At 38.2% G+C, this 27,432-nt stretch overlaps 4 protein-coding genes and 1 non-coding gene across 5 annotated transcripts; 3 read left to right on the top strand and 2 right to left on the bottom strand.

The window, feature by feature from the left end:
• Positions 1-68: 68 nt before the first annotated feature.
• LOC103957926 (shikimate kinase, chloroplastic) lies at positions 69-4,247 on the top strand. Its single transcript, XM_048581902.1, is given in 12 exon segments — positions 69-231; positions 400-593; positions 596-668; positions 1,504-1,558; positions 1,776-1,830; positions 1,908-1,980; positions 2,190-2,277; positions 2,799-2,881; positions 2,974-3,103; positions 3,221-3,299; positions 3,404-3,468; positions 3,886-4,247. Coding segments are annotated over 11 exon segments (927 nt in total). The 5' UTR covers positions 69-231; positions 400-430; the 3' UTR covers positions 3,949-4,247.
• A 4,461-nt stretch (positions 4,248-8,708) lies between these two features.
• Positions 8,709-12,412, bottom strand: LOC108865316 (F-box/kelch-repeat protein SKIP6). Its single transcript, XM_018644453.2, is given in 4 exon segments — positions 8,709-10,237; positions 11,111-11,316; positions 11,319-11,865; positions 11,867-12,412. Coding segments are annotated over 3 exon segments (1,095 nt in total). The 5' UTR covers positions 12,257-12,412; the 3' UTR covers positions 8,709-10,237; positions 11,111-11,158.
• LOC103935053 lies at positions 12,255-16,070 on the top strand. Its single transcript, XM_009344821.3, has 11 exons — positions 12,255-12,269; positions 12,796-12,912; positions 13,209-13,304; positions 13,509-13,583; positions 13,781-13,849; positions 14,428-14,504; positions 14,645-14,733; positions 14,831-14,960; positions 15,271-15,361; positions 15,461-15,526; positions 15,625-16,070. Exons 1-11 carry the CDS (start codon positions 12,255-12,257, stop codon positions 15,742-15,744), a joined length of 945 nt encoding a protein of 314 aa, XP_009343096.2. The 3' UTR covers positions 15,745-16,070.
• On the top strand, positions 12,427-12,507 carry TRNAL-AAG. Its single transcript has one exon. It is a non-coding gene; the product is annotated as a tRNA-Leu (tRNA).
• A 181-nt stretch (positions 16,071-16,251) lies between the features above and the next one.
• On the bottom strand, positions 16,252-21,350 carry LOC103935052 (4-alpha-glucanotransferase, chloroplastic/amyloplastic). The gene is given in 16 exon segments (XM_009344820.3): positions 16,252-16,578; positions 16,952-17,104; positions 17,228-17,272; positions 17,365-17,453; positions 17,572-17,644; positions 17,763-17,837; positions 17,927-17,958; positions 18,051-18,190; positions 18,287-18,363; positions 18,453-18,611; positions 18,726-18,862; positions 19,364-19,442; positions 20,303-20,363; positions 20,436-20,524; positions 20,782-20,804; positions 20,807-21,350. Coding segments are annotated over 16 exon segments (1,773 nt in total). The 5' UTR covers positions 21,243-21,350; the 3' UTR covers positions 16,252-16,473.
• Between the last annotated feature and the right edge of the window lie 6,082 nt (positions 21,351-27,432).

Below are 27,432 nucleotides of genomic sequence, written 5' to 3'. Positions count from 1 at the left end.
CAAGAAGAAAAAAAAAAAAAACCGAATTCTGGTACACTACAAAATAGAATAGGTGGTGAATCCTCCTCCCATAGAATACGCTCTGTGGCACGTCGCTTTAAATAAACAATGTGTTTGCAGAGAGGCGTGAGCGAGAGAGAGAGGTGAGAGAGAAGAAAGAGAAACACCATAGCCTGAAAAAAACGTCTCAAATCTCTCAGTCGTCGATCCTGCTTCTGGTAATACGTATAGGTACGTGCCCCGCTCGTCATTCCAATATTCCTCCAATCCAAATTGTTGATGTCAAATGTTTGTTTGTTTTTGTTTGTTGCGCCGCCGCTTTTCTTTTAGATTTGTACCACATTATTTCGAGATTGATTGAATAGTTTTAATCTGATTGCGGTGGCGGTGGAATCAGAGCTGTTGAGCTGCTTGTCTTGTTTGAGGGAGGATGACTATGGAGGCGGCTACGGTTGCGCCGAGATTGCAAATTTCAACATGGATGGTGGATTCCGACAAGGTCGCGAGGAGGCTGCGGACGCGCTCGGCGGCCTCCTTCTCTCCGAGATTGAAGGAACGAAACATGACCCAGGTGCTGCTGCCTCACCTACCAACCCAAAAGTCTCCAATCGACAACGACATGTCGCTTTGGAGGTTTCATGCTCTTACAAGAACTTTCCAGGTAACTTGTTCAACCAATTCAATTCAATTCAGTATTTTTATTGAATTTTGGTAATGTTTAATCTTGATTTGTGATGTTTATTTGGTGATTGAATCAATTCCCCGTCTCCTTTTTTATTACCAAAGTTAATTAATCTCAACCTTGGTGTTGAAATTGCATAAGATAAAGCATTAAGGACAAAAAGTTTAATGAATGTATCGAAGAAAGAATTACTGTTTAGCATGGTTTCGTGGGCCGTGCAAAATTTATAAAAGGCCCCCTCTTAAGATAGTTTTCCAATAAAAGTGAGACATTCTAAATCGCACGTTATCCTGGGTTCGATTCCTGGCGCTGACAAAATTTATAAAAAGCCGCTGCTGCTTTTTGATTAAGGAAAAGTAATCAGATTTGAAACTAGTTTTGTTGCATTAAGTCCTGAGCAAGTTGCCAGAGTTGAAACGTTGTTATCAGAATCGTTGTCTACCTAACTTATGTTTGGTGTGCACCATTTACTTTAAGAAAAATCTCAATAATAGTAATTTAGCCTCAGCCATGACAAGCTTTACGACCGTGACGCACATTCATTTTTAACCCAACTTAATTTCGATATAGTAAAATTCCGCAACTTGAAAACGACAATGGAAATAATTTGTTTTCACTGAATTTATTGTTTATAATTTCATATGGCGGAGCAGAATTGCTTCTCTTTTGAAATCCTGGAGTGTGATGCCCTTAAGTCTTGAGAATCTGTTTTAATGAGGTTTCACAGTAACAGAAAATCTTACTTGTCATCTGGAAATATCTTTATGCAATCTATTTTCTTTCTGAGTATTGAATTCTCATTTAAAATCTCACTTGTCTAGCTCAACAGTGGAATCTGGAAATTTTCATACTCTCGATGAATCGCTGGTTTTGAAGGTATGCGTCGCACACCTTTTTCTAGTTTGTTTGGGCCGTGAAATTCTGTAAATCAAACCCCTTTCGGTCTTAATAAATAACAGAATCTGTCTTCTGTCAAATGAGAATGTGAACTCTGGCCCAAAGATAAATCAAAACCATATATTTTACTTATTTATTTGTTTATGTGTGTGGCACACACATGCATATGTCTAACTAGAATTTAATAAAATTGCAGAATAAGGCACTAGCAATCGAGTCATATTTGAATGGACGTTGTATATATCTTGTTGGTAGGTCTCTCTATAAGCTTTATATATAGTCTAGGATTTAATTACTGTGCACTTAATAAACTAAGTCTGAGTTGCAGGTATGATGGGATCTGGGAAAACAACCGTTGGCAAGATTATGGCGCAAGCACTTAGTTATTCATTCATTGATAGGTATGCAATCTGCCTACTTCCGAGTTTGGTCTTTATAGAAAAAATGCATACTCTGTTGGGATTGCATAAAGGATGAGTGGAAGGACAAAGAGTTCTTTTTTGTCAATTATCTCATTTTTCCAAGTCTATCTGAAGCCTTAATGGTGTATTTAGGTTACTTCTTGCTGAACAGAATTCTGTATTTTGGTATATTCTTGTGGATGCTCTAGTGATTCATTGGTGGAGCATGATGTTGGTGGAACTTCTGTAGCTGAAATTTTCAAACTCTATGGAGAGGGCTTTTTCAGAGATAAGGAGGTCAGTTGAAAACTATTCCTGTTGATTCATTTTCTGCAGATTTCATGGTTGGAGACTGTTACCTAATGTTTCATGATGTACTAAGAGAAATATGTCTGATTAGCAGTTAGAACTCAAAACTGCCAAATTTTTTGTTTTCTGTATTATTGTGAAACAACATTAAGGTAATCAGCTTGTAATTTCTAAAATTGGTGTCCCATGATTGGTGGCATAGTTTCATGAAGTGCTGCTCGTAATAAAAAGTGGAAGGTGCAGGTCCTATTCAATTCTGTACACCTCACGTACATACGTACGTACATGCATGCATACATACATACATACATACATACATACATACATGTCTGAAAGTGAAACATTCTTAGTAGTTGTCCATTCAATATAGTTGACGGTAAAGAAACACAATAGTTCCACTATGCAGCCTATTAATGTAGTTATGCACTGTAGGTTGATTATTTTTTTTTGCCACTCTTCTCTCTTCCATTACTGCAATTATGGTATATAATTATACGTATTTCTTTTAGACTGAGGCGCTACGTAAACTGTCTTTGATGCATCGTTTAGTGGTTTCTACGGGTGGAGGTGCAGTTGTACGCCCTGTCAACTGGTTAGTAGTAACACAATTTTCTATGTTTTTGAATTATCTGAATATTATATTAACTTTGTTAATAACTTACTATACGCATATTGGTGCATCAGGAAGTGTATGAAGAAGGGGATTAGTGTGTGGTTAGATGTTCCCTTGGAAGCCTTGGCTCAGAGAATTGCAGCTGTGGGAACTGATTCTCGGCCCCTTTTGCATCACGGGTCAGGGGATGCATACAGAAAAGTATGCCATTTATTTATAGCTGAAATTGTCACTAAAATAATCCTTAATTTTATGATTGGTCTATCAAACGGAAAGGAACCAACACATTGGTATGTTGACACTTTGCCTTCCATGCAGACTTATATGCGTCTGACTAGTCTTTTTGAAGAGAGAGGTGATTCATATGCCAATGCCAATGCTAGGGTTTCCTTGGAAAGTATGCAGCCTTTCGGCTTTAATTCTCGTCTTGACATAGTAAAATTAATAAACGAAAGAGTTTCACTTGTAAGATATTGATACCTTACATTATTTGTTGTGCAGATATTGCAGCCAAATTGGGTTATAGTGATGTATCCAATCTCACACCTACTGCCATCGTGATTGAGGTTTCCTCTCTTTCTCTCTCTTGATTTGCATTCCGATATAAAAATAACATTAACTAATCATCTTTTTAAAACAAAAAAGGGGCCACACCTGTTGGGGACTGCTTTTGTAATAATCACTTCTACTCCTAAGCACTTTTGCTAAAAGTGTGTCAAATTTTTCAATAAAAATCCAAGTGCTTGGGTAAAGAAGCTTTGAAAGTGGCTTTATAACCCAGAGGGAGGTTTAATGTTTTCTCCAAAGAGTTAGCTAGAAACAGTATAGTTTTCTTGAAGTGCCTTTTGCCCTTCAGTAAGCATTGCGAAATAGGCCTTAAATGTTGCAGCATTATCATTACTCGGATACAAATTATGTGCTGTTTTGCATGAAGTTATCTATAACCTATTCTTTTCACTTAGCTTTACTGTACCCTTTGCCAGGCGCTTGAACAAATTGAAGGCTATCTGAAGGAAGAACACAGGCATGCACATATTACGTTCTAAGACTGCAGAACTTCTGTGTTGCATTCTTGTGGTATATTTATTATTTTCCTTTGCAAACATGTTAAGTTTCTCTGGTAACGAAAGATGGTTTGGTCTCGTGTTTATTGTGTTAATGGGGGTTTGTCATGCAAAAGTTAGCAGCAAACATGTATTGTAAGATTTTGAATGTAATGTTAAGTACGCTGTAGCTGTATATATATGTTGTAGCTGTATAATGTTAATTTCTGTACGATGTTCTAGTAAATTTCGGGAACAAGTTTTCTCCTTGAGCAATGAAGTCGTAGCCAAATTTTTTTGCAGATGAAACCTTTGATTGTTAACTGAATTTTGAAATGGATGTTGTGAATGTTCCCTAAGTTGCAGTTGGTTCATTTTTACTTTTCGCAGTGGCAGAAAGCCATCATGCTTATGCATTTTGATTGGGTTTGTCCCCACCAATCTCCCAAACTAGAGTTTGGAATAGGGTTTGCCGTTGATATTTCTAACAAATTAATTTTTTTTCTACTTGTAAAATATATTTTCCGTGTATGCTACAGTTGGGTCATTAAGAAGGAATAATACTCTAACAAAGACCTTTGTATAGAAACAACATTTAACAGTACATTAAAAAAAATAAATAAATATTTGGAGCCCTCTGCGGTCGCACCTATTGCCTTGCTCACAAACTGACCCTCGATGTGATATGGTATGGTAGCGAGTATTAGACGGATAATCTACCAAAAGCATAAAGACATAAAGAAATAGAAGAAAACCCCAAATTCTTGTCTAGCAACTTAAAACAATAAGCATAATAAATAATAGGATGAAGTGTCAATTTAGTCACTAAATTATTACGTCAGTGAAAATTAGGTCTTTGAATTATTTTTTCAGTAAAATAAGTTCTTAAATTCATTAAAAATTTCTAATTTCATCCCTACTTTAGAGTGTAATACCATTCTATTCAAAGCTAATTTATCCAATTTTTCGTCAACTTAAGTCACGTGACATACTTTCGAGTGTAATACTGTTCTTTTCTCGCCAATAAGCCCTTAACATTTCATATAGGTTGTGAATCTAACGTTTAATTTACCCTCTAAAGTTAACTTCATACACTATTTCTTTATGTAAAAGTACCATCTACCCTCCAACGTGTATCACATGCAAGTAACGTGACAAATTAACGGAAAATTGAATATAATAACTTCGAATATAATATTAGGGATGTACTTGGCAGATTTTTATAATTTAAGGATTTGCTTTTTTGAAAAAAAAAATAGTTAGGAACGTAATTTTCACTTAGGTGATAATTCAAGAACTAAATTGGAAATTTACCCTAAATAAGATACTCAAAAGTAGAGGTTTTGCAAATGCTAAATGCTAGGATGCTATTAAGCTCTTGCCACGTCGCGTGACACGTCATCATTTGTGAAATGGTTTTATTGGTCTATGTGTAATATTTGTTAGGAAGTTAGTTTGATCTTTAGCTTGCAACAGTTTATATACTGTGCCCTTGTGTCGAGCAAAGTATGTTGAAGATATTGATTGTATTCTGGTTCTTGAGTAATAGCAATTATTCTTGTGTATACAAATCAAGGTTCGGACGGAGTCTAAAAATAAATGATTTAGGACACACATTCACAATGTGGATTTCGATCTGCTTCTTCATTTGGAAGCAAAAAATTCTAGATAAATGACACTGATTGAACGATTTCTCAAAGAAAAAACAGCAACCAAACCAGAGACTTGAGAACAGTTGTGCGCAAGTATCAAGAGCATAAGAAAGATCATGATGCGAAACCAACTTACGTATGTTCCTCGGAAGCTAGCTCGTACAACTTCAAATTCACTGCTTCCTTCCATACAAGAATCACCGTCTAACATATGCATTCGCACAAACAATCGAAAAAGTGAAGTCCACCGACATGACATTGCACTAAGAAGTTGAGTAAGTAACCATCATTGACCAATGAGTTTGCTGATGGTTACTTACTCAGTTCCGTGGATCTAACTAAATGAGTTTCTCAGCCGCGTGTTGTCCCTTTCACGTATCTCCATGTAATCTGCAAGCAGCAAGTTTTGTGGCCCAAATTATAGCATTTCGTTCAACTACCTTCCCTGCAGTGAGGATGCTACACGCTGTGAGGACGCCAAGGAATGTGACATCGTCAGGCATAACATGAGATTGCCTCCTGTCATCAAAGATCTTCTGTGAAACCCCGTCCTTGATTTATCGTATTTTGTACTATCGGATTTATGAAATCACCATTGTACCCTTGAGTTGACTTTCGTTGACCGTCTCGTCGAAACGCATAGGCTTAAGCTAATTAATTTATTCGTATTGTACTCGTCGTCACAAACGCGTAGGAGTAAATGGATTCGAAATCGGATGTATAACGAAGATTTTACATTCAAACCGTCGAACATTTTTAGATATTTGTGTTTCGTTTTATACATTCGTAAAGTGCGAACCAAGGGGGGACCCACTTGGGATTCTTGTCCCCTTATCCTTCTACCCAATCCGGATTCTCCCTTCCCTTTTGGGATATTTTCTTATCTCCCTCTCTCCCCCTCACTTTCTCTCCCTTCCCTTTTAACTCTCCCCGTGCCCTTTCTTTACGATCTCCCTCTCCTTTCTCCTTGAGTTCACTCTCACAATAGCAACAACCCCAAGACTCAAGGCTTGGACGTTGGACCTCGAAACCCCATGCCAAACTCGATACTTCAACTGTGACAGTCACAGTGCACCCTCCCTTGACAAACTCCGACGACTTTCGTGACTTTTCTGACGTGGGTAAGTTCCTAGAAACCCTTGGGATGTGTTTTAAAGTTAGATCAAGGCTTGTTGCAAGTTGTTTAAGCTTGTTAAACGCAAAAATAGCTCAGAGTGAGTTTTCCCCAGTTTTTCGGCGAGCACCACCACTTTAGAGGTGTTTTTGGGCCAATCCACGACGAGTTAGCCGTTGTGCTAGGTACTATTCTCTTCATATCGTTGAGAACTACAACTTTTATTTTTGTATCACTTGATTTGGTTGAGTATTGAAGAAGTTATGAGCGTTTGAAGGTTTGCCTAGAAACTAGCTGATCCACGGCCTGAAACCAGGTCGACACGACCTGATAACCCTAAAACCCAAATCCAAACCCAACGGCTACCTGGCCCAAACCTTTGGGCCATGCTACCGGCCCAACTCAGAGACCCAGCCCACTGAGCCAAGCCCAACCCAAACCCTTGGCCCAAGCCCAACCTAGATTCCAGTTAGCACGTAGACCTACGCATTGGTGCTTATCTTGGCCAACGCGTGGAGCACACACACCTCTATCGGAGGTACTGTGCTTCGCTGCCGTGGACGATGCCGACAATTTTTTCGACCAACTTTTTGGGGACCCAACGCGACAAGTGCAGGTACCTGAGGTTCCCCATAGGTTTTTAAAGGTCTTGAATTCGTTTATGACGTCCGTTTCCCAAAATTCAATCATTTTAGTATAGTTTTATTAATTGGTCCCTTTATGTGCTTAGGTGCATTTGTTAGTGGCGTTTCTGTCCTCCCTAGCTCGCACGGCTCTTTGACTACGGAGTATCTGCGAGTGGACCTCTTCTAAAATGCATGATTTTACTATTAGAAATGCATACATGAAAAGCTTGATTTTATGATAACGATTATAAGAAAATTGAATTAATGCTTTGTAAAATATCATGCTTCAGATTTATGCTTATTGAGATATTCACAAATAATGATTTAAGATATGATGTTTGAGCTATTGAGTTTCGTTGAGATATTTACATATATTTTAGAAATATTATGTTCATATTTTATTGTGCTTATTCAGTAGTTACTCATATATGTGCCTATGGGCGAATGATATCTATATATGGCTTTGGTCGGGTGCTGTAGGGGCCTACGGGTAAATGATATCTATATATGGCTTCGGTTGGGTGTTTTAGGGACCTACATGCGAATGATATCTATTTATGGCTTTGGTCGGGTGATGTAGGGGCCTATGGGCAAATGAAGATATATATATATATATATGGCTTCGGTTGGATGACATAGGGGCCTACGGGCTAATGAAGGCCTTCGGACGATTTTGATACCACTACTAAGCACACTATATATGATATATGTTTTATGAAGTTTTATGGCATGCTAGGGTTTTCGGAAAAACGTATTATACTATTGAGTTTTCATAAACTTTGGGGGGTTAGTACATTGATGAATTACTATTTTAGTATTACTTATACTTGGTCCACTCATGTTTTGTTTTGCGCCCCCTCAGGACCTAGGAGCGAGGCATATGATCTGAGCTACGAGGCATTCCCCATACCAGTGACTTTGTGTCCTTTCCGCTTGGACATTCTTGTGATAGCACTTTCTGTTACACATTCCGCTTGTATTCTGAATTAGTAATTTGCTCTAAACATGTCATGCATTATCACTATTATTTTGTTGGCAATTGAACTTATTATATTATTTTGTTAAGTTTGTATTTGAATATTACATTGCGTAGTTATGCGCGAAATTTATATGCATGTTTCACATGTTCTCGACATATGCATTCATGAAATGGCTTGCGTCACCTCGGATGTTGGCCAACACGTGGCCATGCCGTTGTCCTTCGGACATTAGGATTAGGGTGTGTCATCTTCAAAGTTGAGATTAACTGGTACAAATACAGTAAGATTTAACTAGTAAAACTAACCAAATGTATCTGAAATTTGGAATAAGACACGAGCATATATAAAACTAACCAAATGCTTCTGAAATTTGGAATAAGACATGAGCATATATAAAAATTACAACTTTATAGATGTCTAGAAATCATAATTTCATCATCCAAGTTGAGCTTGCAGCCTTTGAAAGCACTGAGAAAGTGAAAAAAAATCTATGCCACATTGATGGAAAAAATAGGTGTAAGACCGTACAGGGACATGCGAGTAGAAAATTTCACAGTTGAGCTAGACTAATTAGTAAAATTTTAAGGAGATACATTTTTCTCTCTCACATTTGTAGGCATCATCCACTATGTATTGATTTGTGTCATCCGAACAAAGAATGCAAGTATGAAAGAAGAAAATAAATCAGGAAGAAGAGACCGACGAGTAGTAAGTGCAGGCAGTCAGGGAGTAAAACTAGCAGTATCTGTCTGGTTCTTTTCACCCAGTGGCGTAACACTCTTCCAGGGGCAGAAATCCTCGAGGACCTCGAAGCATTGTCTTCAAATGCTCGTCTTTTATCTAAACTTTCCAAATACCACCAATGTAATGTAATTTGCATTCCACACTTGCCTCTGATACCTCTCTAGTCTTGCTTTAAGCTCTGTGCTAAACAAGCAAAACTTTTGCAAGTTTCCTGGCACAGCCGCAGAGCAATAGCATTATGCATGCACTCTCCAAACATCACTGGCAAAGTCCTGCACATATAAAATATACGTGCATTCCAGTTGCAGTCATAGTCACAGAAGCAAAGCCATACCCAGATAATGGTACATAGAGGATCAAGGCGAATTTCAACACTTTTATCACAGACTCACTCATTACCTTGCCAGAAATGTTTGAAGTTCATGTGTTTTGGAATCCTGTGCCACCGTGTAATGCCCTGGGTGACATATGTAAGGCAAATACTAATTTCGATATGAGGTCTATGTTCTGCACCTAGTGCCTATGTATTGCTTACTTATTGCCTATGTAATGCCTTTTTCAGAGTACACAACAGTTGAAAGATCGATTACGACTCACATGTTCTCAATCTATGATCAAGATCTCGTCTTTATACAATAGAGAAGTCATTGACATTTTATCGAGATTTTTAAATTTTCCTTGCAATGCACCAACCAAACTACTATTATGGCTTTGTATAAAAGAAAAGGAAATTAGATGATTTATGAACTGAACAATTGAATACATATAACATAAAAGATACTTGTGTCTCTAAAAAGCTACAAAGAAATCATAACTTAACATCAATTGCATGGTTGTCTAGCAATTCATCATCATCTTCTCAACGGGTAAAAATGCTTTTCTTGTCCTTAAGTAGAACCACTTGCTTATATATTGCTTATTTATTCAACATAATGCCATATACAAACCAAAATAAATTACACGGGTAGCGCATACAGGGAGATATATTAAAACTCAATCATTACCAATCACTGAAGCAGTTGAGTGTGTCACCTGACCTAACTCAAAGGTTCTTTTATTAGGACCTTTGCAGTTTGCAGTAGTCCTCCCCAATACATAAAAGCTTTCTGCGAGAAGAATGGGTATCAATTTGAAGTTTCCCTTGGTGCTCCCTTGCTGAGAAAGAATTTCGGCGACCTACATGTGAGGAGGAGGGGAAACAGACCTGCATTATGTAGCTACAAAACATCACAGTATGGCAACCAATTATAGGAAAAGTACAATAATAAACTTGAACAGAGGGCCTCTAGCACAAGAATCTAGTGGTTTTATTCTCCACTTGTAAGTAGAGGTTCCAGGTTCGACTCTCATGGATGGCGAGTTCAAGACTTCGACTCTCATGGATGGCGAGTTCAAGACTTACTTATGACTAGCTTATTGTGTGATTTAACCCGAATCCCCTCCCCAAAATCATTGCATGATTTTTTTTTGGGAACTGTTATTAGCACTCCAAAAATCTCATTCTACACTCCTCACAAGTGTATTTTTCTTTCTAATTATAGAAAGCTTGGAGTGCCAATTGAGATTTTTGGAGTGCTAATAACAATTCCTTTTTTTTTTTTTTTAATAAAAAGAACGAAATTGAGGGCGGGAACAAACAAGGACAGAAATCAGTAGAGTTGGGGGAGGTTGTCAAAATCCTATGCTGGATTTCTTGGGGAAGATTGTGAGATAATACCCCAAGCAGTAAAACCATTGGTTCTAAGTTCTATTTCAGTGTCCAACACACCAGTTCACTTATTTCTAGCTGCAATGAACCTAGCATGTGCATAATATGCTTCTCTGCTCAGTGAACTATGAAATTGCAATATAGGAATAGCGCTTGCATAAATATACAAGGCATTTAGATATATTATACAACCCTAAATCAAATTTTCGGGTTGGCTTAAAGTTTGATGAGTTGACATTCATAATCTCATTGTCATTTACAATTGCAAACTTAAATAAAAAATCAACTTTTCTGGCATCAAATAAAAAATCATTGATCATAATATGCAGAAGAAAGCTTACCAGTAAAGCTTACAATCATATTATACAATGCAATGGAACGAACAAGAATCACAAGGAAACTGCCAAGCAGTTGACTATGGAAGAGCCTTTCGGAACTGAAAGAAGCTTATGGGACCAACCAATCTTTCCCCACAGCTCTCCTTCATCTCCCCTTCCCTCCACCTCAATTTCAGCACACCAAATCTCAATTTCTTTGCCATTTCCCTTCCTTCCCACAACACAACCAATTTCTCTCCCACATTCGCCATCGTAGCACCGCACAAAAACTTGGGCAGCCCCTTCTCCACACCCTTGAGCTCCTTCCAAGCCCTCTTATTCACATCAAACCCTCTGATTTTCCCCAAATAGTCATAGCAGTATAGAATCCCATGGACCACACAAGCCCTCCCTCTCCACCCCAAATCAAGCCTTTTCTCAACTCCTTCCCAAACCCCAGTTTTTGGATCGAAAACTACCCCGCCCCGGTCTGCCATGGCATACACGCGGCCGCCGATCACGGCACTCGCGTGCATCCACTTGCCACGGACCTCAATTGCAGAACTCGGCACCGCCTCCCAGCGGCCCTTCTCTGGGTCTAGAACCTCCGCCCAGTGCTCGGTCCGCGCCCACGAGTCCACAAGGCAGCCGCCGATGACGTAGACCCTTCCGTCCACAACACCCGCGGCGGCGAACTCGCGCGCCACCCGCATAGGGGGACCCGTTTGCCAGGTGTGAAAGCGGCAGTCGAGGAGCCACACGTGGGAGGAGGGGACGTCAGTTGACTGAGCCGCCGAGGACGTAGATGGTGGAGCCCAGCACGGCGTAGGCGGCGCCGAGTGATGGGGCGGGGATGGGTGGAACGGGGATGAGAAGAGGAGGAAGGTCGGTGGGGTTGGGGTTTTGGTAGAGTGTGAACCAGGCGGAGGGGTTATGGTGTGAGCGGAGGGTGAGGTAGAGGACATGTTGGGTCGAATTGAGGAGGGAGCGGGTGGTGAAGAAGAGTGGGGATGAGAGGAGGGAGCGGATGGGTCTCGACACTATCGACAGAGTCGGGTGGTACCAGCGGGGGACTCGGGCTATGCAGTTCAAAGCGACGTCGTCTGGGAGGGATGGGATCAGTTGTGCCGTTGCGGCGGCGGCGGTGGTGGTGGAGGTGGAGGTGAACATGGCTGTGCTTTGTGTCAGCTGATGGTTTATTTGATTAGATTTGGATTTTGGATGATGATATCAGACCTTCTCCAACACAAATTCTCAACTATTCGCGCCTCCAACAATTTTCTTCTCCAGTCTCAAAGGAATATACCCAAGTTTCCCCTACCGTCGAAAATAGGCGTTAGGTTGATATGGCCGAGTTGGTCTAAGGCGCCAGATTAAGGTTCTGGTCCGAAAGGGCGTGGGTTCAAATCCCACTGTCAACAAAAATCCTTTTTATTTTTTCTCTATTTTCCATGTAATTACGTATGCTGACGTGGAGCTTCGCCACGGGCTGTTGCAGAGAAAGTAAGAGAACTGTGTCTGCAGCAGATTGCAACTGAAAGGCACTACTGCTACGCTAGCTCAACTCCTGGCGCCAAACCTTATCCGCTCAAAGTAAACAACAGAGAGAGAGAGAGAGAGAGAGAGAGAGAGAGAGAGAGAGAGAGGCATGGCGAGGTGCTGCTTGGACATGGCTGCAAAGGCTGCTTCCGCTTCCAGTTTATTAGTAGCCTCCTCCTCTTCCTCCTCCTGACCTTCACCGTCCCCGGCAACTGCGAATCGGAGCTTCTTCCTCTGCTGTTCCTTCTGGTGTCGAGCTCAACACCCTCCAATCCGCCATTGCAAAGGTTCTTCTTCTTCTCCCATTTCGTTTTTGTTGCAATGCTGTTAGTAATTTCTCTTAAAAATTGCACCATTGGACACGGTTAACCATTGCTTAAATCACTCATTGAATTTGTATAGGCGTAAGTAATTAATTAATGTGCATGGAAAGTACATCGTCAATTGGTTTAAAGTCGGGTGCTTATTTTTCTCCAAGAAAAATCAACGAGTTGAATACATGCCCCGCATAATTAGTATTCGAATTAAAGTAGGAAGGATGTGATTGACAAGCATGTAACGTATCTGCATTTTCTTGCTGCAGAAAGATAGCAGTGCGGTTAAACAGGCACTTGATCAGCTAAGTGAAATTGGTTGGGCCAAGAAATGGAGTTCTCAGCCATATGTCTCGCGGCGTACGGTCAGTCTCCATCACAAGTGTCAAGTTCAAGTCCTCTACAAACCCATGCATACACGTACTATACTTGAATTGATGACGATCATCTTTTCAAAGTGTATTCAATCATGAATCTTAAATACTACACTATTTATTTACCTAATTGTTTCGAGTTCAATTCCTAATTTCAAGTGGATTCAACGTTTATGAATGCATTGGACCGTGCAGACTTCGCTTAGGGAGCTGACAACTCTTGGGATTAAAAATGCAGAAACTCTTGCAGTTCCCAGTGTCAGAAATGATGTAAGTATTACTTGTTCGGGTTGCGATACTTGCATCCTTCATCATAGCTTCTTATCCTTATGGTCTTTTGTGCAAACATTGTCTTCTTCTCTGTCACTGTCTCTCCCTGAATCTAAAATTTATGAATTGTATGAAATATGGGATTTGTATCAGACTAGTTTTCTGTGAAGTGTTAATATTGTTCCTCATACGTACAGGCGGCCTTTCTATTCACCGTGGTAGGGACAACGGGATTCTTAGGTCTTCTTGCTGGCCAACTTCCTGGGGTAAATTTGATTATATCTCCTTTTCTCTGTAAGTCCACATGTAAATTATACATCAACTATCTAAACAAACAATAGGAATAATTAGGAGACGTTTTCGCATTCCTACATATATACTTATGCAATGATTCTTTTAGGGAATTCTGTAGCATTCTATATTTGAGGCGAAAGCATGCATTTTGCTACTTGTACATTAATAGGTTCAAAGTTGTCTTTGCAAACCTCCCTCTTTGATATCGTGATACTTTTTGAACTTAACGGTCGCATTGTAATGCCCCTTGCATCAGAATATTACTTGTCTCTCTACTGTAGCTTGTTCCGTAAAAGTGGAAGTCAAAATCTGAGTTCCTTTGGTTGTGAATTGATCACGTATTATGCATGTATTGAATAGATGGTCAGGTTATATAGCTGCTCGACATTTTCTCTAAACAAAGAAATTAACTTCCGTATGCACACAACTTAAATTTTAAGAGAAGATCTAGACTGAATACATGGATTTTGTATCACCATTGCCGTGTATTTATCGACTGCTTTTTACTGACATCCATCTTGGTTTCTCTTGCACAATACTGTTGTTGTAGGATTGGGGGTTTTTCGTACCATACTTGGTCGGGAGCATCTCTTTAGTAGTTTTGGGTGTGGGAAGCACTGCCCCTGGGTAAGAGTAAGAGTAAGATTTTTTGTATGGAATTGAATTTTAATGCATCGATGACTTATTTATGTTTGGCAGTATTTATGAGTTATTACCAAGATTGAATTTTCTTCCATAAAAATTTATCTGTATCTACTGCACTTTAGGCTTCTTCAAGCTGCGATATCTGGCTTTTCATCATTTTTCCCAGACTATCAGGAGAGAATTGCTAGGCATGAAGCTGCTCATTTCTTAGGTACTTCATTAACACCAGATATTGTAAACTTCGTAAGTTTTTGTTAGTTGCTTTCTTGGCAATTTGCTTACTGATTACGAATTCTCTCTCTGAATAGTTGCATATTTGCTGGGCCTTCCTATTCTGGGATACTCTCTAGATATTGGGAAAGAGCATGTCAACCTTACTGACGAAAGGCTCGAGAAACTGATATACAGTGGGCAGCTCGATGCAAAGGAACTAGACAGGTAGGGGCATAGCTACTGGAAGTCTGGAACTTAGCATTTTCCTTGAGTAATATTCCACTTGTGAAACTGCAACAAATGTGCTCTTGGTTCGTTTGAGAGTAGTACAGCTTTCCTCTGTAAATCTGTTAAACGAATCATTCCCTATAAACTGGTTCGTTTTCATGCACAAACAATCCATTTGCATTAAGTAAACACCTGTTACAATGTCTTCACTTCACATAAACTTTATCAAAACAAATCCAATACATAATTGCAGTCCAATTCTGCAAAAGATGTCATGTGAAATCCATAAATTTTTATGGTACTTTAGGTTGGCAGTGGTAGCAATGGCTGGACTTGCAGCAGAAGGTCTGAAATATGACAAAGTGATCGGTCAATCTGCTGATCTTTTCACTCTACAGGTTAACCACCATTTCCCTAAGATTAATTGATATCTTTCAAGATAATATGTTTATGTGACCTTAGTTTCCAAGACTTACCTCTTTATGTCTCCTGTTCAGAGATTTATCAACAGAAGCAAGCCGCAGCTCAGCAAAGATCAGCAGCAAAATCTTACTAGATGGGCTGTAAGTTCATAATTATAAAACCTCCTGCATACAATAAATTACGCTTTTCTAGTAGTAAATAGTAGTGATGATGCTGGTAACTGTATGATGTATTGCAGGTTTTGTTTGCCGGATCGCTCTTAAAAAATGATAGGGTGATTCATGAGGCCTTAATAACAGCAATGTCAAACAAGGCAACTATCCTGGAATGCATTGAAGCAATTGAGAAAGCTGCTTGATTCATTCTGCTCTGCTGCTGCTGTCATGAAATCTGACATGCGTCTACTGCTTGATCTTTTTCGTTCTCTCGTCGTTCTAATTTTGCAGCTATGAAATTTGTGAGTTATCTTTTCCTACTGGATCACAAGATATATTCATTCAATCTGTATCAAGTAAACCCTAAGGCTACAAAGATCATTATTGTATCCTTGTATTCCTGCATCTCCATTTACACGGGACTTAAATGTCCGGGTGATCAGAAAATGTTTTCTATAATGTGGTAATTTGAAATTGCTCGAGGCTTGTAACTCAGTTGATTTAGATTTAGAGAAATGCGTCTTCTCCTTCCTGCTGTGATACAGCTTGTTAATGTTTAAATTGCTGATTCTTTTATAATTTACCCTAAGAAAAAGGGAAAAGTTTGAGCTTGGGACGCAGTGGTTTGAAGAGGAAGTTCTAACTATCAGGGCAATCCACTAGTTGCAGGATCTTCCTCCTCAATGATCTAAAAGACGAGAACAAGGAAATAAACAAAAATCGATATGGCACTTTATTTTGGTGGAAAAAACACCTACTATGCCATTTTATTCAGCTGCAATTTATACGATTCAAACGTTTTTATTCAAGTTACATAATTTGTTTCATGATTAATATCTGTATATAGATTATTCTGATACAACAAAGTCGACTCATTCATCTGACTTTAGTTCATAACCGAGTGAATGAGAGATGAAATGAGCATCCATAATCTACAGCCGCCCATACATCGACAACATATCCCTCAGTTGCAAAGTTTCTGACTCCAAGCTATCAAAGCTCGTGGAACTAGGTATCCTCCAACCCCAGTTTCCAAACTGCGCATAGAAAGAAAGACCATTGACATGCTTAAACTTTCTGCTCGAAAGAAAAGATTCGTAATATTCTAACTGTTATGTGAGGTAAAAATTAAAATGGTGGGGGGAAAGTGTATAGATAGAAGTAAACGAAAAGCCTAATAAGTGTTTTCATCTTGTCTCCGACCCCCTGAGTCCCAGTAACACGGGCTTTATAAGTTGGCCTAAACGTCCCGACAATAAAACAGCAAAGGCTGGGAGCACTCCAAGCATGACGATAATCTGATTTGGTCTGCACTCACCTGCATTGATCTCCATCCCCTAACCATTCTACCAACCAGGCGCCCATTACAAATTTATGTGCATCTATGTCTGAACTTCTACTTGTATTTACCTGAGTAGCAGGAATGTTCATCCTCGCAGAATTTCCCAACCTAAGAATATCTTGCATAGGTATGATTGCTGTTCGTGCCACAGAAGATAATGCAGCCTTTATGAGTTTCCATGAGATATCATCCTCTTCAGTGATTGAAAGATACTTCAGGACCTGTGATAACAAATAAAACTTTATAGGCACAAGAAAAAGAAGCTAAATCTTGTTCAACATGTAATGAAGAGTTCCGTATGCCAGGGAGAAGTTTCAACAACAAAAAGGAAAAGAAAACCCCACATTGGACTTCTCTTCTTGCTTCAAAACATCCCACCAACCTCGAATCTGTAATACAATAACATAAACTATTAGAAAGGGAAAAGAATAATCAGATGTCAGAATCATATGGGATTGGAAAAACCACTACAATGTTTTACCGTGTCATTGTCATGAGTTCCGGTGTAAACAACTTGATTGGGCTCATGATTATGCGGTAAATGAGGGTTAGCAGCATCACTTCCAAAAGCTACATAGGTCATTTGCAGAGGAGGAGGATATGACAACAAATCATCTAAGCTTAAAGTTATTTCTCAAAGCTAATTATAAAATACTATAGTGTAATCAACTGGAAAAGAATTCATTACCAAACTGGAGGACGACCATTCCAGGCGCCCCGATGGATTTCCTTAGCTGAATTACATCCTCAGTGATAACTCCCTGTCATGCATTTTGGATATGACATCACAACTTCGCAGAATCAAAGTTTTTGCACTTATAGTTATACGTTTTTTTTTTGGCTTTTTGGATGACTTGTATACAATCAACTAAAACATACCAAGTCTTCAGCTATTATGTTAATCTTCCCAACTGCTCTGGATATGGCGTCAAAAAAGGATTTTCCAGGTCCTGCCTACCGTCATTCAAATAATAAAAGTTTCAGATTGAATGTGATAATAAATAACAGAGTTTTAACTAGATTAAAATATATGGGAACCTAACCTTCCATCGTCCAACCGTTGCAACTTTTGCTTCTGTGCACACACCATATATTAGTGTGATAAAAACATCGATATGTCACAGGAGACGAGAACAAAAATCAGAAATATGTTTGGTAATTTCTCACCAGAAGGAACGGCCCAAAAACCAGCAAGTCCTCTAAAATGGTCTATCCTGAATTCATCATATATATTTTGTGCTCTTCGTATGCGGCGTATCCACCATGAAAATCCTTCTTTCTCCATTGATTTCCAATCATATAGAGGGCTTTGATTCAAACATTAAGCTTACAGTAAGCTCAGTGATATAGAATAGCACACTGACCAAAACAAAATTGAAGGATTATGTATGAGTAGTATAAACCTGTCCCATAGCTGACCAGTTTCACTGAAAGCATCAGGGGGAACGCCGCTAACTTGAAGAGGAAAACCATTTCTGTTCTGCAAGACTAATATATGATCAGTAAATAACACCTGGTACAGCATGTTGTGGCATGAACATGTTCCTTTACCCACTAAAAATTACTCACCAGCAAAAAATGTTTTTTATTGGCCCAAACATCTGCACTGTGATAACCTACGTAAATAGGCATGTCTCCCATGATACTAATTCCCTTCATCTGTGCATACTTGCGAACTTTCTGCCATTGCCTTTGGAACAAAAATTGTTCGGCAATGAAGACATTTATCTGCACAAACAAAAGCATGAGGGGAAATGGGCAATGATGGAGTTCCTGACAGTAAGTATACATGCGATAGCAAACTATTAATCAATAAGTAATAGTCAGTCACCCAGATCTCACAAAATGCTGTTTGCTCTGGTAAATTTCTTCCAGTGCTGCAAGATGGCGATTTTTTAAAGGTTCAGGCCACTCGTACCAACTGAAAGCATTGAAACTGCTGTCAATTGCTGCAAAATAAGCCGCATCCTCGAGCCAACCTACAAAATTGTAAAACAAGAATCACAACTAAAAGAGGGACAAATCTACACACAAGCACAGAATAGCACCCTAGTTCTGCATTCATAATTTCTTAGTGCATGTAAATTGCACCAAGGACCACAAGATACCAAGTTCAAGAAAATGAAAGACGGGATAGCTTTTCACTAAGTTGGTAACCAAAATTTTAATACTTTCTTGAAGTAATATAAAGAGGCTAGTTGCAACCCAACTCCATCTGTGGTATTTCTGTGTGAACTTTTGCGTGTGTTTATATATGTGTACATGTATTAAGCATGTGCGTGTATTCAAACTGACAGAACCCAGAACAATTAGAATTATGCCGATCTGAAGATTATCGAACAAGAACTAAATTTAATGTAATTTTACCACGTCTATTGATAATGATACAAATATTGGTGCACAAAATGAAAGAAGATCCAACTTGATATATCAGGTTAATTGTAGGAGAGAATTATTAGTGCAAAACAAGGAAATCTCACTTGATATATCAGGGTCATTACGGAAATCTTCAAGCTGACTTTTAAGTTCACCTTCACTCCTAATAAGCCTCTCTGCAGCCTGAGAAAGCACTCAACTAAGTAATTTTCTTTCGATATACAAGCAGAATCAAACTACATTTTCGCCCCCAAGGTTTGGGGGTGTTTTCTAAAATTGGTCACGAGATTTCAACTTTAGCAATTTGTACCCTGAGGTTTTAAATTACATCACCAATTTAAACATTTCGTCTGATAAACAGTTAAGCATGCTGTAAATTTGTTGATGTGGGAACTGCAAGGACCCACATTACTAACACTGACTTGTCGATAGAGAGGAGGATATACAACTGGTTGCATGGTAGAATTCGCCCAGTGGTGGTGGCATGCTGGAATGAGAAAGGGCTGGGGATGAATTTCTTCCACACATCAGCACAACAATGGGTTCCGCAGTTGCCACATCATCAATTTAAAGACAAAAACTGATGGTCAAACAGAGAGAAGCTTTAAACTGATGCAATGTTAAAATTGAGAAAATTGAAACCTCTTGGCAATCAAAGCCTCGTGGAAAAGGCATCCAACTGGCTCAATGCCCTTCATAGAGCCCAAACGTGAAAAAAAGAAGAATCAAGAAAGGTAACCCGAGAAACTCCATAAGAATTATGTTGGTCATAATCTTGATAAACAACACTTGGTAGTTGCACCAAATGGCAAAGACACGATCAAGAGTACTAGTTCTCAATTTTAGCAGAAGAGTCTAAGTTAACCATATGTTTCCTGCACTTTTCAAGTTTCACAGTTAGTTATCCAGGCAGATGCTTACCTTTAAACACAATAACCATATCCGTTTCACACGGTGCAACATCACAAGTGTTCACTAGGCAGTCTGAAATGAAAGTCATGTATCGGAATTGCAGAAACTCTAGCAGTAGCAACATTGTTTACCTTAGTTATTAGAGGATCCTTGATGTCAGCAACAGTTGAGTAGTTCACACGCTCAGAATCACTGCATTGAATTGAATCAGTGTCACACTACCATCCTAGAGAGAGAGAGAGAGAGAGAGAGAGGGAAGCTTACATCGGTTTTGGAAGCTCTTCCTTTGTCAACAAACCATCCTTAACCAGCTCCTCAAGAGATATCAACAGAGTGTTACCACAATTTGCATCCTGAAAAAGTCATCACCCATCCATCAAGCTCACTTAATTTAAGGGGCCGTTTGACAATCATTTTGTTTTCACTTTTAAAAAAAAACTAAAACTATGAAATGAAATGGTTAACAAACGGCCCTTTAATTACGTAAACTTTGCAATTTCAAATCATCAAATATCGCCTTTTTTTTTTTTTTACAATTCAATTTATTCACATATGAGACAAATGAAATGAATCTGAGTGAGCAATTGGGTTGTTAGGTTGAACATTTTACCTGACCCGAGTAAGGGGATCCTCCTCGTTGGCTTTGCGACCAGGAGGGACAAGCGGAAGCACCTGCCAAAGGGAGCAACCCCCCTCATGAAGCCAATCTACGAACCGAAACGCCTCATCTCCGAGATCGCCAATGCCGTGGGGTCCACGGAGCGACGTCGGGTGGAGCAGCACGCCCGCTCTTCTGCGCTCGCTCGGATCGGCCTTGGGGAACATGTCGCCGTAGTCGAGGGGCCAGTCCTCGCCGACGCCGACTTTGGCGTCAAGAGGAGAAAGGACGGAGCATTTCATTGGGCAGGGGTTCTGAAGGAATGGAATAACTCTGGTTTTGGGTTGGAAGTGGGTGGGGGAGAGGAGGGAGGAGGTGGAAATTGAGCAGCAGGAGGAGGAGGAGTTGGCGGAGAGCTTGGGAGACAGAGTGGAGGGGAGGAGTGAAAGAGAGCTATTCAGTTTCAAGGCCATTGGTTTTCAGACTTCCAAGAGAATCGAGAGAGAGAGAGAGGAACTGTGGAAACGTCGATGGTGATGGTGATGATGAGGAATCAATGATCGGCATTAGGCATTACTGAAGATATTATGTATTATTGTTGTCCCTTGCCCAATAAAATGCATGAATCTCGAGTGTCATGTGCATTGGTTATTGGTCCGCATATCAGATCGATGACACGGCGAACCGTCATCGGCGTTCTATTTTAATAATATAAAAATAGAGAACTTTAATTAAAAGGGTTTCTCAAAACTTTTAATTAACCAAAAACTATTTACTAATTTTATTTAATAAAAAATGCTTAAACTTAAATAAAAAGAGTTCAAATTTTATTGAAAATGACAAAAATTTTACATAATAACAAAAAAAAAAAAAAATCAACAAATATTAACGTGCAGGACCACGTGTCACATCACATAGATATACATACACATACACATACTTTTTCTCACTCAACCGTTCAACATCTTTCTCTCTTGGAGTAGGATTCCTTTCCCTCTTTTTTTCCCTCCCCTTCCCTCCTCTCCTAATTAAATGGTCATAATTAAACCATGTCAATATCTTATATTAATTTTTTTATAAAAAGAGAAAGACAAAATAGATAATGTGAGGGGAATAGATAAAAAGAGAATGAGAGAGAATCCTAATCATTCTCTCTCTCTCTCTCCTTCTTTCACATATTCCCATCAATTTTTCTTCTCCTTCACCTCATTCATTCACATCAACTTTTTCTCTCCTTTTTTTTTCACCTCTCCTCACTCTTCTCTCTCATTTCACCTCACCCCATAAACAATTTATTTTTTTTTTTGTTATTTGTTTATTTGATTATTGTTTCAATTTTTTTATAACAAACTAAGTACTAATATTACAAGATCAAAAATAAAGAAAAATTTCATTATTCAGCTTTTACGAACACTAAAACTGTCACTATTTATTAAACATAACATTGACTACTTCTTAAACTAAACACTATTTCTTAAACTGAACATTGACTACTTCTTAAACCGAATTGAACATTGACTATTTCTTAAACCGAACACTTTTTCTTAAATTGAATATTGACTTCTTCTTAAACTGAACAATATTTTTTAAACTAAACAATGACTATATATTAAATGGAATACTAATACCATCACTATTTCGTAATATGAACACTGGCTATTTCGTAAACTATTGACTATTTCTTAAACTGAATGTTAGTACTATTACTATTTCGTAAACTAAACATTGACTATTCTTTTAAACTGAGCACTTTGTAAACTAAACACTGATTATTTCTTAAACCTAAGAACTATCACTATTTCGTAAACTAAATAGACTATTTATTAAACCAAGTAATAGTACTATCACTATTTCGTTAACTAAGCACCGACTATTTCTTAAACCAAATACTAGTATTATCACTATTTCATAAACTAAACTATTTCTTAAAATCGAACACTAGCACTATCCCTGTTTTTTAAACTAAACACTAACTATTTTATAAACTGAAAACTAAAAGGTTCAAAATTTGAAGCTCTCTTCTCATTATCATATGAATCACTAGCAATAATATTTATATTCTTACAGAGTTAGAATAATGATTTTCACATTCCTATTTGTTCTTTAACATTTCTTCAAACAATTTATTTGACTTTCCTTTAATTTATTCAATACAAAATTAACCACCAAAGTATAAACGAAAGATCAGAAAAGCTAATGTGCTTTCATTGAGGATCATAATCTAATATTTTTTATTTTTAGGTTTTAGCTGCTTAGGGTTAAAATTAATAAAGAATTCCATAATTTGAAAATGGGGTGATGATGAGAGGCTACTCCACATGTAAGGCTAGGTGGTAGTCATGTATTGACGTTAGTTTAAATGGATTTGGTTGGCATTCTCTTCTTTCTACCCTCACAGTCTCTCTCTCTCTCTCTCTCGCTCTCTCTCTCTTTCTCTTTCTCTCTCTAAACCTTTTCCTTTCCGATGAAATACTTAAAAAGTAATTTGTGTGCTGCTTTTGCACTATTGATTTTCTGTTGAATTGGTTGATGCTTGATTTCGCACTGATTGTGTGCGCGCGCGCTTTGGGTTGAATAAGTTTTTTTATTTTTTTTTTATTTTTTATTTTTTATATTTTTTTAATCTCTTGTCTTATTATTAAATAAAGTTATTAGGTGACTATTGGTTAAAGTTAAAAGTTTTGAAGCCATTTTCATTAATTTTCCTATAAAATATCTCTTTTTTTTACATGTTCTTACATTATTAGTTTAGAATACCACCGTAATGATGTAGACGTGTCATACATGACTTTTTGTGAAATAAAATAAACACCAATTAGAGCTGTATAATTTGTTAGAAGTGAGAAATAAGATAGTGTTCCGGTGTCAATAAGGATATGTGTTAGTTTTTCTCCACTTGTACTTACATCATAGGCACGGGACACTACCGTAACGATGCACCTGTGCTATACAAATAAGTCATGACTAATGTGAAATAAAATAAACACTTATGTTACAAAAGCGATAAAAGTGTTTCATTACCAAAACAATCAAGCACAAGAGGTACCAGATGAATACATAATTTCCAACAATCGATTTCTTGATCTAGTGATATTTCACACAAAAAAAAAAAAATTTTAAACTCCTAAACGATCACCACCGCAAGGACTACTTGAACCAATAATGACTAGAGAATGACACCGCAAACACTATATTAGCCGCCACCACAAGAGACCACCAAATCGGTTAGAGCTGTATAATTTGATAGACGTGGCAAAATGACGTCTATGAGTGCCATTTATCTTGAATAGGACTAGTAAAGGTGGTGATGATGTATTGGTAGTTGTGACGGTGATATTGTTGTAATATACTTGATTAGTGTGTGTTTATATCAAAATAAATCATTACTAAAAAGACTTCCATGAATGAAGATCTTAGTAGATAATAAAATAAACCATCGGGATCTACCTACATGCTTTACTTCAATCTCAAGTAGGGGTGGGCACGGTGCGGTTCGGTGCGGTTCCATCCCTAAATTGGAACCGAAACCGAAATATATTAACGGTTCGATTCGATGCGGTTCCACTTAAATTTATTACTAGAACATTACGGTTTGGTCTACACTGGTTCCGATTTGGTTCTTGCCGGTTTACGGTTCCTAATAATAAATTATTTGAACACCAAATCATTATGCATTCAAATACATCTTCTAAAACTGATTACATAAAGTTGCATACAACACATTTTTTTAATGCAAATGTCTTTGTTAGTGGCACCAAGTCAACAAAAAGAGACAACTAAAATACATATGCACTGGTCAATCAGTCAACAAACAAAAAAATGATGAAGCAAATTGCAGGTTTTCAGACTTCAGAGAGCAAGCAAGAAGCAGCAGCTCCTGTACACAATTTTTCAACCTATTTTTCAACCTTTTATACCATGACATGTGTGTGTATATATAATTTATTTATTTATTATTAATAAAACGGTTCGGTTCGGTTCGGCCGGTTCTTGGTCATTCGAAACTGGAACCGGAACCGGTTTGAACGGTTCGGTTCGGTTTTTCACTCAAGGTTGACTTTTCCGGTCAACACGGTTTTTTTCGATTTTTTTTTCTTACGGTTCGATGCGGGTTTGCGGTTTGGTGGTTTTTATGCCCACCCCTAATCTCAAGTTAAAGCCATTGACCGCTTTGCACTTCTCTCTATGCAAGATTTGCAACATGTGCAGATCTAATTAGGACGACAATTGTTGCATGATAGAAAAAGAGAATTTGAAGACATTAGACACATTTACAACATCTCTAATTACGACCTTAAAAGGAGTCCTTACAAACGCATAACCTATTACCCCAGTTCAAATAGATCATTGAACTATTGTTTTTGATAAATCAACCTCCTAAATTTTTTAAAATCGGCCAATTTACCCCTTACCGTAGATTCCGTCTACTATTCTGTCAAATTCAAGGGCAAATTAGTCTTTTCATCATCAATGCTTACTTGTCGGTTATAATCACCAATAAAATAATAACATGTGGATACAGAATAATTCAAAAACTTATAGCATAATATGAAACATAAAGAAACCAAACGTTTACATAACAGACCATTTCACATTGTCATTACACATTATTATGGATCCCCATGTCATAATTTTATTGATTGTTAAAAGTGACATGTAAGATAAAAAGTCTAATTTGCCCTTGAATTTGACAAGATAGTGGACGGAATCTAACGACAAGAGGTTAATTGGCTTGTTTCAAACAGTGTTCTAAAAATCGGCCTAGGTGTTGGAAGGCAGCGAACCGCTGCGCTTAACTCCTAATCAGCTACAAAATCGAAGAGTAGATTAGGTGGGCGTTGGATGAGATTAGGCGGGACTAGGCGGAGATATGCAAGTCTGGGCGGGGCTAGGTGGAGCTAGGTGAAGACTAATCAGGCTTATATGAAGACACTGGAATCTGCAATTTTTTTTGTTGCAGAGTCGGCTCTGCGAAGAAGAAGACTGTTCCTAACCTGATTTACTTACACAATTCCATTAAGATGGTCCCACCATCTTTTATCTATAGTTGCAACATTTTCTTTGAAATGGTCCCCACCATTTTTTTTTTTACTTTTCATTACGTTTTCTTTTATACTCTTTTCCATTACTTTTCATTCTTTTTTTTTTTTTTTTTTTTTTTTTGTAATGTTTTATTATTATTTTTTAAAGATCATACCATATGTATTTTTATTATGTACTTAAAAATTCTTATCCATGAATTTCATTCAATTATAATTTTTTGTAAGTGTCAATATGCACTTATTTACAAGATATACAAGAAATTTACCTAAATCCGCCTAACCCATCTAGATCCCGTTTAGCCGCCTAGGTGCTAGGCACCAGCCCGCCGCTTGACTAGCGCCTATCGTTTTTTAGAACCTTGGTTTCAAACAGTTGAGGGGGTTAGTTTACCAAAAAAATAGTTTAGGGGGTTAGTTACAAAAATAAAAAAAAAAAAAAAAAGAGGAAAGACAAGGTTACGTGTTTGTCATTTCCGGGCAAGAAAACACTTCCCAACATGGTTACAACCGTGCAAAGTAGCTTGGTTTAAGGCTTTTTTTTTTTAAAAAAAAAAAAAAAAAAAAAAAACTAGATAAGATTTACGGGCAAAACAACCAAAAGAGTACAAGTAAGCCCACAAAGAGGCAGACAACCAGAAACTACACCACAAACAAGCAATGCAAGGAGATACAAGGATCCTGACGTCGCATCTGATGCTAAAATGTCACTCCCTATACTACCCTTCAAGAGAACTAGTGTGGACAAGGAAGTCCATCATTGCGAAGCACAAAAACTAGGGAAGATGGAGGTCTGAGAACCCAAACCCCAATGCTCATCTCCCGACATCGCCACAACGCCACAAAGTGCGCAGCCTTGTTAGCTAATCTTAGAATCGAAGACCAACGATAGACATGGAAAGAATCTTCCAAACGAATACACTGCTGAAGAAGAAGGAAAGCTTCCCACCTGCCCTTCGAAGGCGAGTCCCGCAAAGCTAAAATGGTTTCAGAGGAGTCAGATTCAAGAACCATAGAATGCCAACCCAATTGATGACCAAGCTCACATCCAATCTAAATAGCCAACGCCTCTGCCATAGTCACACTCCGAGCCTTCACACTATATCTACCTGCACCCAAAAAACCCCAGCATTGTTTCATGCAACCACCCCAACAAAACCCCAGCCCAATAATGACGCTTCCCAACTAGTATCCACATTAAGGGCTGGTTTGATATTGTTGTGCTTTAAAAAAAAAATTGCTTCTGCTGTATTGTGAGAATAAGTAGCTGTGAAATAAAGCAGTAGAGTGTTTGGTAAACTTTTTTATAAAAGTACTTTTGAAAAAAAAAAAAAAAACAGTATTATAGTGTTTGATAAACTTTTACGTAAAACAGATGTGAAAAAAGCTGGTTTTTCAAAGCTGGGTTTTGCAATTTTGTGTTTTTGACTTTTTTTTTCATCCAAAACTGTGAAAAAAGACTAAAGTTGAATGTTTATCAAACATAAAAAAACTCCCAGCTTTTTTTTATAGCCATTTTTTTTCATAATCACCTCAGTACTAAACTAGGGCTAAGCTTGATAAACCCCGGGCTTGGAGGAGTCCACGTGACAGGTACCACCGGTAATGGAGGAGCATTTGTCCG

Source organism: the organism of the source record quoted next, unplaced genomic scaffold (genome assembly GCF_019419815.1).
Source record: "Pyrus x bretschneideri cultivar Hongxiangsu unplaced genomic scaffold, Pyrus_bretschneideri_v1 Contig18, whole genome shotgun sequence".
Lineage (NCBI taxonomy): Eukaryota > Viridiplantae > Streptophyta > Magnoliopsida > Rosales > Rosaceae > Pyrus > Pyrus x bretschneideri.
Note: the sequence above shows the minus strand (reverse complement) of the source record. Positions and strands in the feature narration are given on the sequence as shown.